The 14,019-nt window shown below is 41.3% G+C and overlaps 1 protein-coding gene across 1 annotated transcript in view; it reads left to right on the top strand.

Moving 5' to 3' along the window:
* Positions 1 to 14,019, top strand: part of znf608 (zinc finger protein 608) — a 53,472-nt gene that overhangs the window by 16,930 nt on the left and 22,523 nt on the right. The window contains exon 2 of the mRNA XM_076730315.1: positions 7,093 to 7,363. Within this exon, the coding sequence (XP_076586430.1) occupies positions 7,093 to 7,363 (271 nt within the window). The remainder of the gene's footprint in view (positions 1 to 7,092; positions 7,364 to 14,019) is intronic.

Below are 14,019 nucleotides of genomic sequence, written 5' to 3'. Positions count from 1 at the left end.
AGGGGATTAAAACAGTTCAGGCAGCAGTTTCTCATCAAACGAGTCGACAAAATTCAGCAGCTTCTCCAAACACTCCTTCCATTAACAGTGCAGGGTGAGGGGGTGGGTAGATGGATGTATGGATGAATAAATGAAAGGACGGATGGATAATTGGATCATTGGCTTGATTAAAATTCTTTTTTAACACATACAACATGATTCCTGTGTAGTCTGCGGTGCATAAAAATGTGATTGAAGATTTAAAAAAATAAACATGAAAACCAAAGATAAAAAAATGTCTCTTTGTTTAATTATAGATTTTAGAGGCGGAATTAATGGAAAACTCAGCTGGCTCCCCTGACGCCTCCCCTCCACCCCTCCCTCTCCTGATTAATTTGGATAAATCCAGCTCTGTATGCAAGTTAGTACGGCTGTTTGTGATTCAGGCTCAACACAAAGCTGCTTTAGCTTGAACTGCAGTGGATCTGTCTTTCTCTGCCTTTTAACACGGAAATGGATTTAAGGGGGGAAATCGATTAAACACACAGCTTCTTAATTATTATGACAGCAGATTTTCCATTTTGATTTTATATAAAGTTTTATATCTAACATAGCCATGAACCTGAGAGTGAATTGAACTGACACTGCACTTACCTCAGTGCTGTTGCTACACCTGTCCATCTTTCTAATCTAGTGCTGCACCTTTTAGGCGCTCCTTGAAGCAATGAGTCCATTATGTTAAATGTCCATCATAGAGAAGGGCAGCTTCTTGTTTTTACCTGGAGACAGTTGACCATTTTCCTGAAATGACAGCTGTCACTGATGGATTTTATGAGCTAGCTAGTTAACGCAGAGCCAAAGCGAATCCAGAACCTGCGAGTGGGCACGAGGGCATAGCTCTCCAACGGTAAACATGGTGAAGTGAAAGAGGAATGATGTCGGTGCTGCGAGGTGGAACTGATGAGCAGAGGAGAGGCTACACTTCTTTTTTCTTTCTTTTTTTCAGGCTTTTTCAGAACACAAGACAGCCAGCATCACACACACTTCAGACACCATTGTTGCTTACATCCCGAAAGTCATTCTCTGGACTGGAAAGACAGGAAGCTATGATTGGTTGGGGATCAGCGTGTAGTCTGTCATGTCTCTCGGCAAAGTCACAGTATGAAGTTATGGCTCTGTAAACACCTAATCTGACACACTGTCCGTCGCCATTGTGCGGTCTGAATACGGCGTTACTCAACAGTGTGTGCGGTGGCTCACGTGATCTTTGAAAAGCCATCTAATGTTGTTTACTTAATATTTCTGGTTTTGACCTTTAATGAGCATTATTTACCAGATGGCTGAAATGTCACAGCTCAACAAAAGCGAGAAATCCATGGATGGGACAAGGGACTGTGGGCAATTCAGACATGTTTGTAATGAGAGCAGGACCAAGAGGACTGAAAGGTGTTTTTAGACAGCAGAGATTACAGCTAAGAGGTGGCATTGGAGGAGGATATTTGTGGATTTCATGGATACGAAGGAAAGTAAGTTATGATGACATTCTTTAGTTTTGAAGACGAGGACGAACTGGTCATCTGGTGTAAAACCCCAAATAAATACAAAGCAAGTTCTCCCAAAAAAACAGAAGGTCATATTGTTTAACATTTGTTTTTCCCAGATAATTAACTCGTTATCACAAGAAAATTAGCTTTTGTTTCTGGAGTTGCTGACCATTATCGCCTCTGAGTGAGTGCCTTTTTTATGTTGTTTCGGAGTACTATGTCTGTGAAAATAAGAAGCCCACTAAAACATCTCTTTTCTTGTGGAACACAAAGATTTCATACTTTGGTGATTCTGTAACTTCCTCCGTGAGGAGGGATGGGCTGGATTTTATCTGAAAGAAAGTGAGGAAGACAGCTTCTGTGTTTGTGCACGGCTCCAGGGGCCATGCATATTTTAGTGTTATTTGGGTCTTTGTGTATTGCGCTCTCCTGTGTGGTTTAGTTAAAGCAGCAATGCTTGAGTTTCTCTCTTTTTCAGAAACTGAAGGGCTCACAAAACAAGATATTGGAGAGTCTGGGAAAAAATACAACAGCCGAAATCAATGATAGCAGAAGCTTGAGGCGAGAATGGTGATACAGAGTTTTAATCAGCTTGAGCTGGTGCGAGGAGAGAATGATGTGGAGAGAAAAGACTGACACTGTAAACATGACCAGTGGCTCATGGATTCACAAGTTGAAGTCCTCTTACCCAAACAACACAATAAGTTGTTGTTGCTCAGAATTACTCACATGGACATTTTCTAATCAGTGGTTAAGGTCTGTTTACCGCTTGGAAAGGATCATCTTCATGGTTAAAAGAAACTACCATGAGAGGGTGGAAGTATTTTAACATACAGTAGCTATATAAACATGATACTTTACTGGATCATCTGCTCCATATTTTGAGCCAGGACAGCAGTATAGTTAATGGGATGCCAATTTTGGCGGCTGTTTGTTCACCACTTTGCTTGCGACTGAATCTCATATCTCAGCAGCTCTTGGATGGATTGCCATGACATTTTTGTACAGACCTTCCTGCCCCCACAGGATCAGTTCGTACTGACTTCGGTGATCCCCTGACTTTTTCCTCTAATGCCACCATAGGTTGACATTTGCGGTTCTGAGTGATATATATCGACAACTGGATGGATTGCCATGAGGTTTGGTTAATACATTCCTGTTCTCCATCATTTTTGAATAATTTCAGTGATTATGATCAGGTCAACATTTCACTTTCATTACCAAAACCCATCAGCCTCAACTGTTGACAAATACTTTGTGTGTGAAATTTACTGTAAGGACATGAAACCGATATTGATGTTCTCATCTAACTCTGTCCAGGAAAGTGTATTTCCCATCAAACTGTGAAACTACCAAACTCAAGCATCATAGATGTCAGCATGTTAGCATTCTCACTGTGAGCATGTTTGCGTGCTAACATTAGCATTCATTAAAGCACCGCATAAGTAAGCTACAGCTTCAGTAAAGACCAACTAGCACGGCAGTCGACTCTTGAGCAACACACATCAGCAGTGTCACATAACGTTGCACCATTTTATGTGTTTAGAACAGAACAGATGCATCATTCAACCCATAGCCAAAGTACGGTAGCTGGAATTTGACATAATTACTGCTTTTCTAGAGACTTGATGCACATTAACAGTGGGAAATGGGACATTTGTCTCTTTCAATGAAGTTTAATTGTTCGGCTCTACAGTCAGCCACAGAGAATCCAAACATGTATCACTATGAAGGAAATAAATCCACTGATTATTGTTTTGACTGGCTTGCTCAGTGGCAGGGTCACACTGGGTTATACTGTGCTCCCACATTTTCAGGCCTGCTTCTTTAATGCTAAAGCTATCTGCAGTCCGGTTATGTTGTGATTTTTCAGTGTGTATTGTAGGATTTTTAATTAAGAAACAGTGTGAGAAAGGGTGATTTGTTTGAAGCATTCAACACACAAGGGAGCCAGCTTGTGTTTTTATTGTTATTTTGTTGTGTGACTCTGCATCCAGGCTGAATAGCCTGTGTGAATTGCGATTGAGCGTTGTTATTCTGGGTGTATGAGGGAGGAAAAGGCGTTAACGGCAGAACAGAAATCACCGGGGATAATGATTCTTCTTTTATAGTTAATTTGCTTCGTGATTTTGCAGAAGAAATCCTGGGTGGTCTTTGTCAGCAGCTGTGTGGGAGTTAACAGACGGTTTCATGAAGCACAAGGGATCATCTGTCTTTTGTTTTATTACTATTTTGCATGATAAATTTGCATTGTTTATCAGGGTTTTAACATAAATGCAGTGCAACAAACAGCTGAAGCCAAGCTCCTCATAATACCTGGCGCACAGACACTGTTAGCATGGGACACCGTACAATAGAAAAATAAACCCCGAACACTGAAGTACTGGTGAGTTCCTTTTACATACCACACTGGGACCAGCGGAAGGAAAAGTAATTGTTTTGCAAGTTGCGAGCACAGGTGTAACTACATAGGGAAACCCAAATATTTTCACAGAAACCATTTGTCCCCCTAAATTGACTCACTAACATTTTGACAATTAGATAATGATGGTGGAAAATTTCACTCAAAAATGGCTGAAGGCATCACGGTTGATTAGGGACGTCTCTATAAAGTTTTTTTTAGCTCCCATTGTGCTGATATCCAGTCCGCAGGGCTGGAGCTGCACTTGTAACCTTGGCAGTAACCTCGGCAGTGTTAGTTGCTGTAGAAGAAAAATGTCACAGGCATTTGAGATAAAAGCACAGAGCACCTCTGAATCTTTTGTTTTTCTCGCCGAAGAAGTAAGAAAAGAAGCATTTTCTATTCAGGTTCGAGAGCGACTTGTGTGAGTAACTCATTGATCTTCATAATAACACAACAGAAGAGCAACTCCTTTATCTGGGACACCAAACGCCACAGAAGAGCTCTGTGTTGGACTTGACAAAGCGCTGCTGTTTTCTCGAGTATTTACAGACTCAGCTCGGATAGAACGTTTTTTTTTTTCTTTTCAAACCAGGAAATCGCTCAAGAACATCGTGCAGCAAGTTATCTGTCAAGCCTGTAATCTTTATTGAGTCATAACGGCGAGAAAAATCCTTCATCGCTGATTGATGCTGCTCTCTCAGCAGAATTATTTCCCAGAGCTGTTGTAATTGAGACCATAATAAGTGGTGAAGATAAGAGTGAGGCTCTTATAGGCACCAGTGACTTAGTATTTCATTACATGTAACCATGGTGATTACAGTGGTTAAGATCACTCACATCCTTTGAAATCTGAAAAATGATGTTCTTGGTTTTATGAAACACTGAGGATAGTCTAGAAACAGTGGAAATATGGGTTGACACTGGTCTGTGCCATCAGTTAGAGGTCTTCACAGACCTCATTTTGGATTGGATCTTATTATCTTCTAACAAGTCCTGCCTGCCCCTGGTTCCCTTACAGAAGACCAGTTTGCATATAGCTTCTAACCCTATTTGCACTAATGCTGAACTACACGCAAGGCAGAGATCACAGACGCAGCAAAATGTCTTTAATAAGATGGTGACAAGACAATGAGCCATTTAATATGCCACATGCAGATCTGGCTGAAAGTGGAATTTGTCTGCTACTTCTTTCATAAGTTTAACAAGTCAGGTTATTTATGTTAACAATAAATCCAACATCACTCCAATAACATGTTAATGTTTTTCTGTACCGCCTGGATGCAGAGACATTTAACTGTTTGACAGCATGTCAGCCATGTCAGTGCTGTGTGTTTTTCTGCTTATTGTAGGGTTCTTCTCCCCTAAACAAAAGCAGCTTTGAGTTCACTTTTCATTTACTTTTCATTTTCACTTTTCGGGGCAATCCAGTCATTTAGGCATTCAAAAACAAGGAAAACAGGAAGTCTGCATGCGGACCGGACCTGAATCAGTTGTTTAACTGAAGGCAGGCGTTTCATCGCCTCTGGGATGACTGCAGTGTTTGATTTAATTACTGCTTACTGTTAATAAAATAACAGATAGTCACGTTGAGAGTTCAGCGGATCCAGGCTTGTGTTTTTGCAGTGGGCCACATCGCAGAATGTTGCTTTGAAGCGAGACTGTTTAACCTGTGAAAGAAGAAATTATTCTTCCTCTCTCAAATGAGACGTTCTGAAGCAACAAAATGCACTGTTCAGTACACTCAGGGATTTTGCTGATGCTGCCAAACTAGGTCTGCATGTGATGTTAAGATGGCCAATGTTAGCAAACATAAGCAAAATGTAAGTAGATACTGCTGAGTATAGAACATTGAGTCAGTTCACTGACAACTATTTGTGTTACAGTTACATAATATGTGAACATTTATCCAACAGTTTACCAGTATTATTAGCTTGTCCATGTGGAGGCTAGTGTTCAATAAAAGTTACATGGGCTCACCTTGAAGGCCAATACTGGTACTTGTCAAAGTACACTTTTTTAAAATATGTTTACTTTGGATATTGGTCATATGTGACGAATGGTCGAAGTTTGGGAAACACAGACTCTGTCAAGAAAATGTTGAATGTGGCAAGAAGCAGAAAAGCTTCAGTGAGACAGAAATGCTGTGACATGAACACTTCAACTCCAATCAAAAGAACACTGGGAATCCTTGTAGCTGCTGTATGAGCTGACTTGCGTTACACTGCAGTTTTTCTGAAAAGTCGTAGGAGGATCCTATCACAAAGAGCCGTTCTTACCAGAGTTGGCTTTTCCCAAACAGAAGTGGTTCGTAAAATGCTGAATGAACAACTGATTCCAAGGACAAAAACTCGGAGAATGACTCTCCATAGACCACAAAAATCAATAAATAATCTGCATATTGCTGAACCCCTGTTTGGAGAAGCTGATCCTCACAGAAGACTTAAACAGCATACAAATCTCATTTTCCATGTCAACAGAGAAACCATTCTCGTTGTTATAGTCACACTGGATGAGCTCCAGTAATGTTGCCTGATTATACTGTTGCACATTTTGCCAAGCCGCTCTGTGCAAAAGTGGCAGCTAATTATAATGTGCAGCTTCTGTATGTATGTGTGGGTAGGAAACGGAGTTTCTCCTCCCATAGCGAGTGAACGAGGGTGGAATCTTTGCCTCTTATGGACTCGTGATAGAGACATGTAGATGAATCGAAACAGACAGGGTGAAAAAAAAGCTTTTCTAGTCGAGAGCTGATTAGCTGCCACTCAGTATTAGGAAGCTGCTAAGTGCAGACTGCGGATAGAATAATGAATGATATGACATTTGGAGAAAATGTCTCCTCTTCTAAAATGTCCTTCCATTATACAGTGAGATCCAACATTCAAATAATCAGAGTTAGAGAGTCACATCAGTAATATTAAAATGACATTAATAAGCTTTTTACTTATTTTGGATCATCTCTCTCTCTCTCGCTCTCTCCTCCACTTTTTCTGGAGAAGTATTCAGCACAGACATTGACCAAAATTTCATTAAATCTAATGAAACTCAGCTGAATTGAGCTGAAAGATTAAGACCAAAACTAAAGTGGAACTCAAGTGAAAGTACATCTCACCATGCATGGCAGCATCTTTCTCTGATTTTTAATGAATGCTCTCCTTTTCTCTCCAGGTGGACCCCATGTTCACTGTACCAGCTCCCCCTGCTCCAGGCCACCCCGGGGCCCCTGGATCCTCTCTGCCCTCGGCCCCCTCTTTCTCCCCTCCGGCCATGCCCACTTCTAGCCCCAAGCAGCTGGCGGTGAGGACGAGGTCTATAGGTACAAACACCCAGGATGGAGGCGGCTCAGGAGCACTGGAGGGCGACTCAGCCTGTCTGGGGCCGTGCCAGCCCGGGACCAGCGTCAACCTGGAGGGCATCGTCTGGCATGAGACTGAGGAAGGTAAGGAATGTTATACTATATTATATCATGTTATATACGCTCCAAGTTCCAGGAATATCCTCATTGCCAAAATAAGTCAAACAAATGTGTCTTTAAACAGACTGACCTATTAATAGTGCATGCCTTTTCATTTTAAAGTGCCAAGGACTTAGAGGACAATGCTAACTTTTTATAACTATAATTTTCCAAAGCATAAGTTTTGCCCTGAAGCTGAAAATGTTTAATCCAACATGAACATGAGTCTGGCATCATCAGATATGATGCCCACAGTTTTCCAGTTTTTATTTTGTTTGTGTTTTCTGTTGTTATTGTTTTTTGTGGAACTAACCTGAGGATGTCAGCGGACCAATGACTGTCTTTGAAAGAACAAAAACAGATTTAGAAATGTTTCATTTTCTGGTGACAGTGGTTGACATTTATTTGTAATTTTTCCATTAACATATGCCAAAACACTGTTAATTTTCTTTAATATGTTAATGTGTCAAAGCAGTGATATAGTTTCCCCTTGTGTGTGTGTGTGTGTGTGTGTGTGTGTGCCTGTGTGTTGAGAGATGTGAAAAAATCGAAAGTCTTGAAACAGAAGAGGAGTGTATCCAAAAAAAAAAAAAAAACAGTCTGTGATGTGAGGATGCGGATAGTCTCACATGTCAGACATGGCTAAATAAAATACTTTTGTCATGCCTCAGTGAAAGCCAAGATGGTGGAAAGGCGTCAGCAGCTTCTCTGATCTGCAAGCTTGACTTGACTTTGACAAGACTTTTGTTTGGCTCGATGTGTTGAAAAGCCCAGACGTACCCTTCACTGCACTCTGTCAGGTGCAGCACTTTGTTCCAGAGTTTTTTTTTTTACTGTTTCTCATTTGAGGATATTGTGTTTGGCCTGCCCATTTAATCTGTGACTCTAAACAGATGAAGAGACTGACAATCACAAGATGAGACTATTTTTACTGAACGCAGCCTGAGTGAAAGCTGCACTTTGGCCGTTTCCCCAAAATCTCCGTAAGGTGTGAACATTCAAGTGCAAGATTCCAGCAAATGCTTTGTTTTGGTCCCTCATTAAAACTAAAGACAGCGTTGTTTGCAGGAGAAGCTGTAATTGGAGACTCTTTATTTAGAAGCTGTAAAGGGACACCATCCAATTTTCAGACAGCTCAAAGCTGAGCAAATATTTCTGCCTCCTTAGAAGTGGCTTTTCAGGTTTACTGGACTGTTTTTCCAAGATGAGACTGACTGTCAGTGTTGGTTGTTTGACAAAGTAATCATAACTACTATATTTCCAGAGTTTTCATCCACTCAAACTCTGAATCATTGGTTCAGTTATCATGTGACCTAAATGTGGAATTCTGGTCAGTTGTACAGCTGGATGATAACCTCTGCCTCGGTTCAAAGATGTGAATGTCCTTCTTGATCCCTCTCTGGTCGTCCTCTGTCTGCTGGTGGATGGCTTTGAATCCAGTCGCTGCTGTGAGTGGTTTTGCTCTGGTGTTTTTAGAATTCAATGGTCATCGGTTGCAAATTATGACTCTTGAGGAAACAGTGAACAGCATTATGACACTGTTACGCCACTCCAGTGGTGTGTGACCTTCCTCAAGAAGTCCCTGCACCGGTTGTTTTACTTGAGTCATCGCTGGTTTAGTCCCATCAAAGCATCAGAATACACCACTGCCCTATTTTCTAATATCAACTCTACAGAAAAGCAGCAATTTTATCACATTTGCACATGCTGGCGTCTGTGCTGTGTTAGCCAGCAGATGCAGTAAAACTGCTCTCCACTCACACATAGACAGAGACTCTACCAAGTCCCAGCTGTGTTGTGGGTGGCAGGTTTACAGGAAAATACTGCTGAAAATTTGGAGATGGTGTTCTCTGTGAAGCCTCTGAGAGTTTGTTACTGATGGATTTAACACTGATGAAGTTTTGCAGAGTGTTGTGCTTTTTCGTCATCTGTTCACAGTAAGACAAACTGAGGACATGTTTAATTTGTTAAGCTGCTGCTTTCTATTTTTTATCCCTCTGAACGATGTTGGCTGTATTTTATCAGCGTGGGGAATCTGAAGACCCCGACAAGCCTGCAAGTTGCTGCAAGAGTTTTTGATTTGTATTTCTGTAGTGAAATACAATCGAAATATCATAGACCGTATAAACAGACGCAGCCTCTGGGTCTGAAAAGTGAAGCCAATGCAGAAGTGTATTGTGTATAGTGCTGATGGCCAGCAGGGGGTGACATCACTTGCTACCAAAAGAAGTTGTATGTAAGTTTATAGAAAATGACCCTACTTCCCACTTGATTTATTTCCTCAGAAAACCTTTCCTAATGAGTTTCACATCTTCTTCAATACAGCGTGATGTTCATTTTGTAAATTGTGGTTCCATTTAGACTAAAATCAACATGACACAGGGTATGCTTAAGGGTGTGGCTACCTTGTAATTGACAAGTCATTACCACGGTGTGTCCTCAGGTTCTCAGTCAGATCCAATCAGGATAGAGGTGTAGCAAAGCGTATCCTCCCCAGCTCCACCCCCCAGCTCCAAAAAAAATCAAGATGGAGAGGGTCATCATGCCAAACTCAAGGCTTTAAAACAGCAGTACACAAACCAATGAGTGATGCCACAGTGGGTTTGCGTTGCACTTGAAGTTGGAGGGTGGACAATCGTGTCAAAAAAACAACAATTTGACACAAACAACGGTCACCAACAATTTGTGTTGGTGACTTTTAACCTTGTAACCAACTATCTTGCCCTCAGCTTCACAGAGTAGCTCTTCTACCTAACCCTGACCAAACCTTAACCATCGATGTGGCAGATCAGAAAACAGTCACATGAACCACTTTTTTTTAACAGTTTCGGAAGGCAGAAACACACAGTGCTGTCCTGATGAAATCAGGTGTCAGATTAAATGAACTTTGATGATGTACTGTGTACTATGATGTATTTTGTCATTGGGGGACAAACAACAGTGTTACATCTACTCCTTCATTCAGCCACCACAGACAGAACATCACCTGTCAATATCACCTGCTCTGCAGAGAAAACGCGGATTGAAAAAGCTCAATGTCTCAGCACAGTTTGGCCTCTAAAGAGATTCACCGCTCCTGGCCAAGTAAAATTGGGCATTGTTACGACTTGTGCAGCCTTGAAAAACATATGCCACAAGAAAAAGTATGGTTCTCATCTTTATCATTCCAAACACTTTGTGCTTTCCAAAGAAAAATAACCAAAATCTAGTTTATTTTTAAACATTTACTGGGTATCCTCATAAGAGCAGCTTTGGCGTTGAGCAGCACAAAATCACGAGTCCAACACAAGAAGAAAAGTAGAACCAGAAACCCGTCCAACACTACAAAATGATACCATGGGAGTACCGGGCGATGGATCAGACGGCCTGATGATCCATCCGCCGATTTCGACGCCACTGCACTTTGATAGGCCGTTAACGAGGACAGCGCTCAGCACTGCGGCCTCTCAGCGGAGGTGTAATACCTTACTGCAGGCTGCTAATGAATAAATCCCATCTCTCAGTGCCCATCTCGCTCTGCCAGCCGCGGGGCCTCTGAAGTGGAGTGTTGAGTTTGGCGGAGAGGCGTTTGTTTCCCGGCCCAGTATTAATTAACTGGAGCTGCTCACTCTGCCCGGGCAAAAATAAAACAGGAGAAGAAGAAGAAAAAACAAACACAACACAAGGGAATATATCATAGAGTGCTCCTTAACAGGCCAGAGAAATGGAGAGAGGAGAGAAGGACAGATAGACAGTGAATAATACATCTTCTGCTTCAGACTCTGAAGTGAGAGACAAGCAGACGGAGGATAAAACTTCTCCAGACAGGCCACAGAGACAGTCAGCAAAATTGAATTAAAATGTTTCCTAGCAGACCTTGACAACCTTAAAAAAGAAAAAATAAACACATAAAGGGACTATATGTTGATCATAAACACTGAGATTATGCAAATAAAGCTTCAGTGTTCAGGCAAAACATTCAAAAGAGCAGAACCTCATCCAAGGCTGCACATCTCTCCAGATTTTAAGAATAAAAAAATGTGGTGCTGAGCATTTAGTCGATCATCAGGAAATGAATCGACTATAATTTTGATAACAGTTTAATCATTTAAGCCATTTAGAAAGGAAAAATGTCAAATGTTCTCTGGCTCTCCAGTGTGAGCCAAACTGTTGTCAGTGCCTGTAATCCTGACTGACTTTGAACTGCTGTCTGTAGATCTGGGGTTAAGGGAGTGGAAGGCGGTACAGAAAGTCACGACACATCAGGATGATACATTCAAAGTTTCATATGACACAAAAACACTTTTTTTTATACACATAATTTGCTAATTATGTCAGAATGATTTTAATTGAATTCCTTATTGTTCATGTGTCAGAGGAATAGCAGTTCATGGGAAAATAGTCCAGATGTTCCGCAGCACCCTCATGTATCTCACGATGGAATGAAGTCCTTTGAAAGATTCCTGGATTCATATTAAAAACGAGTTCTGCAGCTCGTGGCTGGACTTTCCACCAAACTTCACTCAAATCTGCTCCTATGTTTTGGAGATTTCCTGCTCACAAACAAGCAGACAAACAAACAAGCAGCACTGAACGCATCGTCTCCTCAGTGGAGGAAATGAATGCACACAGAAAACATCAAAGCGTCATGTTTCCAGGTTTGTGTCCGTAAACAAAGAGAAGCAGCAATAGTGAAGTGAAGCAGAGTAACGGGATACATAGATATGATAAACCTGGAGTTATACATACTGTTTGCACAGCCATTAGCAAATATATCCAACACAGATATAGAATAATGCACTGTAATGTAAAAACAGATACAGCACTAACATCCAAACACACAGGCTGTGTTTTGTTGAAAATACAGGGAGAGTCTGAGGAACAAGGAGAAAGATGGAGAGATGAAGGAGAGATAAATAAGAGAAAATGGATTCAGCCCGTGTCTGAACAGGCTGACAGGATGGGTGCATAGACGGATGAAAGAGGGAGACAGAAGAGGGAAGATGGACAGAATGGCAACAGAGGTTTTGTCTATATTTCTAAACCACCAGGGGGACGGAGAGATGGAGAGGAATGTGAAGATGGAGGCAGACAGAAACAGATAGAGGGATGAAGAGGGATGATTTCGATGGATAATGTCAGAGTTAAAGAGAGAGGAAGAACAACAAAGACAGAAAGAGACAGGAGAGAGTTTTTTTTTTTTTTCTTCTTGTGTTTTTCATCCCAAGGAGTCCTCCCTGCTGCTCGGGGACTATCGCTCAGGAGCCCCCTCCTCGTGACGGCGGAGGGATACGAGGGGAAGATGCTGGTTGCATGTTAATTAAGCAGAATACTAATTGGAAAGACAGAGAGGAGAAGAAGAAGATGAGACCACCATTTCAGCTTCAGACCCCTCCTCTTCTCCTCCCTCCTCCTCTCTGCAGGAGGCCGGAGTCTGATGAGCACTAATCAGATGGTGATTGGCTCGACTCTTAGCTCAGCTCCACAGACTGTCTGACTTCAAGATGCTCTGTCTGTCTCACTGTCGGTTTTTCTGTCTGTCTGACCGGGTGCCACAGATGAATTAATTACAAGGACTGTGCGTGATTACAGTCAGAAGAAGAGCTGGGTGGTATGACCTAAAATCTAGATCACGGTATAGTTTGAAGTACAGACAGTAACAGTATATATCACGGTATGTTCGTGTTTCTTACAATTTCTATTACCGCACTCTTGACTGTATAACAGGGACATATTTCATGAGTACAGAGGTATTTTAAGAACATTTATTATGCAAAACTGCAATAATGAATAGAAAAAAACCTTTCCCAAGTAAAACACACAAGCTGAATGACTTTGTAGACTGCTGGGTAGTTTAATCTATGATTATACATCAGAATTAATTGCTGATTCATGCTTTATATCAATATTTTCTCACCTCCAAAGTAACTAAAATGAAATAAATAAAGTACAGGTGCCTCAAATTTGTAAGTAAGTAAAGTACATTCCACCACTGATTATGTATTTTGTTACAGTTATTTTGACCTGTGGATGATGAGGTCAAGTCTGTGGCCCCTGTGGTCATCAGGGAAATATAGAATCTGTCAACATTTACTGCACAACTCCCACTCATCACTGACGAAGAGGACGGTCAGACCAATGTCCATGGCACGACTTGACCACGACTCAGCAGTAGTTGTATAGTTTACTGTAGCTAATTTATGTTATCTGCCATTAAAGGAAAAGTGCATTGTTATACCCTAATTCACTTTCTGGCAGAGAGTTAGATGAAGAGATCAATATCACTCTCATATCTGTATGGTAAATGTAGTATAATGCTACATCCAATAGTCTATTAGCTTAGCTTGGCATAAAGACTGGAAACAGGGGTAAACAGCTAGTCTGACTCTTTCCAATGGTCACAAAATTTACCAACCAGCACCTTTAAAGCTCACTGATTAACATGTTATATCACATTAGCTTAATCTGTACAAAACTCAAGTGTAAAAATGAAAAATGTAAAAAATTGTCCGATTTTCTCTGGTTTTATGCAGGACTAATTCTTGGCTCTGAGCAGTTTCAGGGAGCAGCAGAGTATGTTTGCAGCTCTGTCTTGATGATTGGCTCATTGATCTGTGGTACGACCAACCCAATCCCTTCCCATTCTGCCTCCTTCCAAAACA

This window comes from Chaetodon auriga, chromosome 5 (genome assembly GCF_051107435.1).
Source record: "Chaetodon auriga isolate fChaAug3 chromosome 5, fChaAug3.hap1, whole genome shotgun sequence".
NCBI lineage: Eukaryota > Metazoa > Chordata > Actinopteri > Chaetodontiformes > Chaetodontidae > Chaetodon > Chaetodon auriga.
The sequence above is the reverse complement of the archived record's forward strand: the minus strand, read 5'-3'. Positions and strand labels throughout refer to the sequence as shown.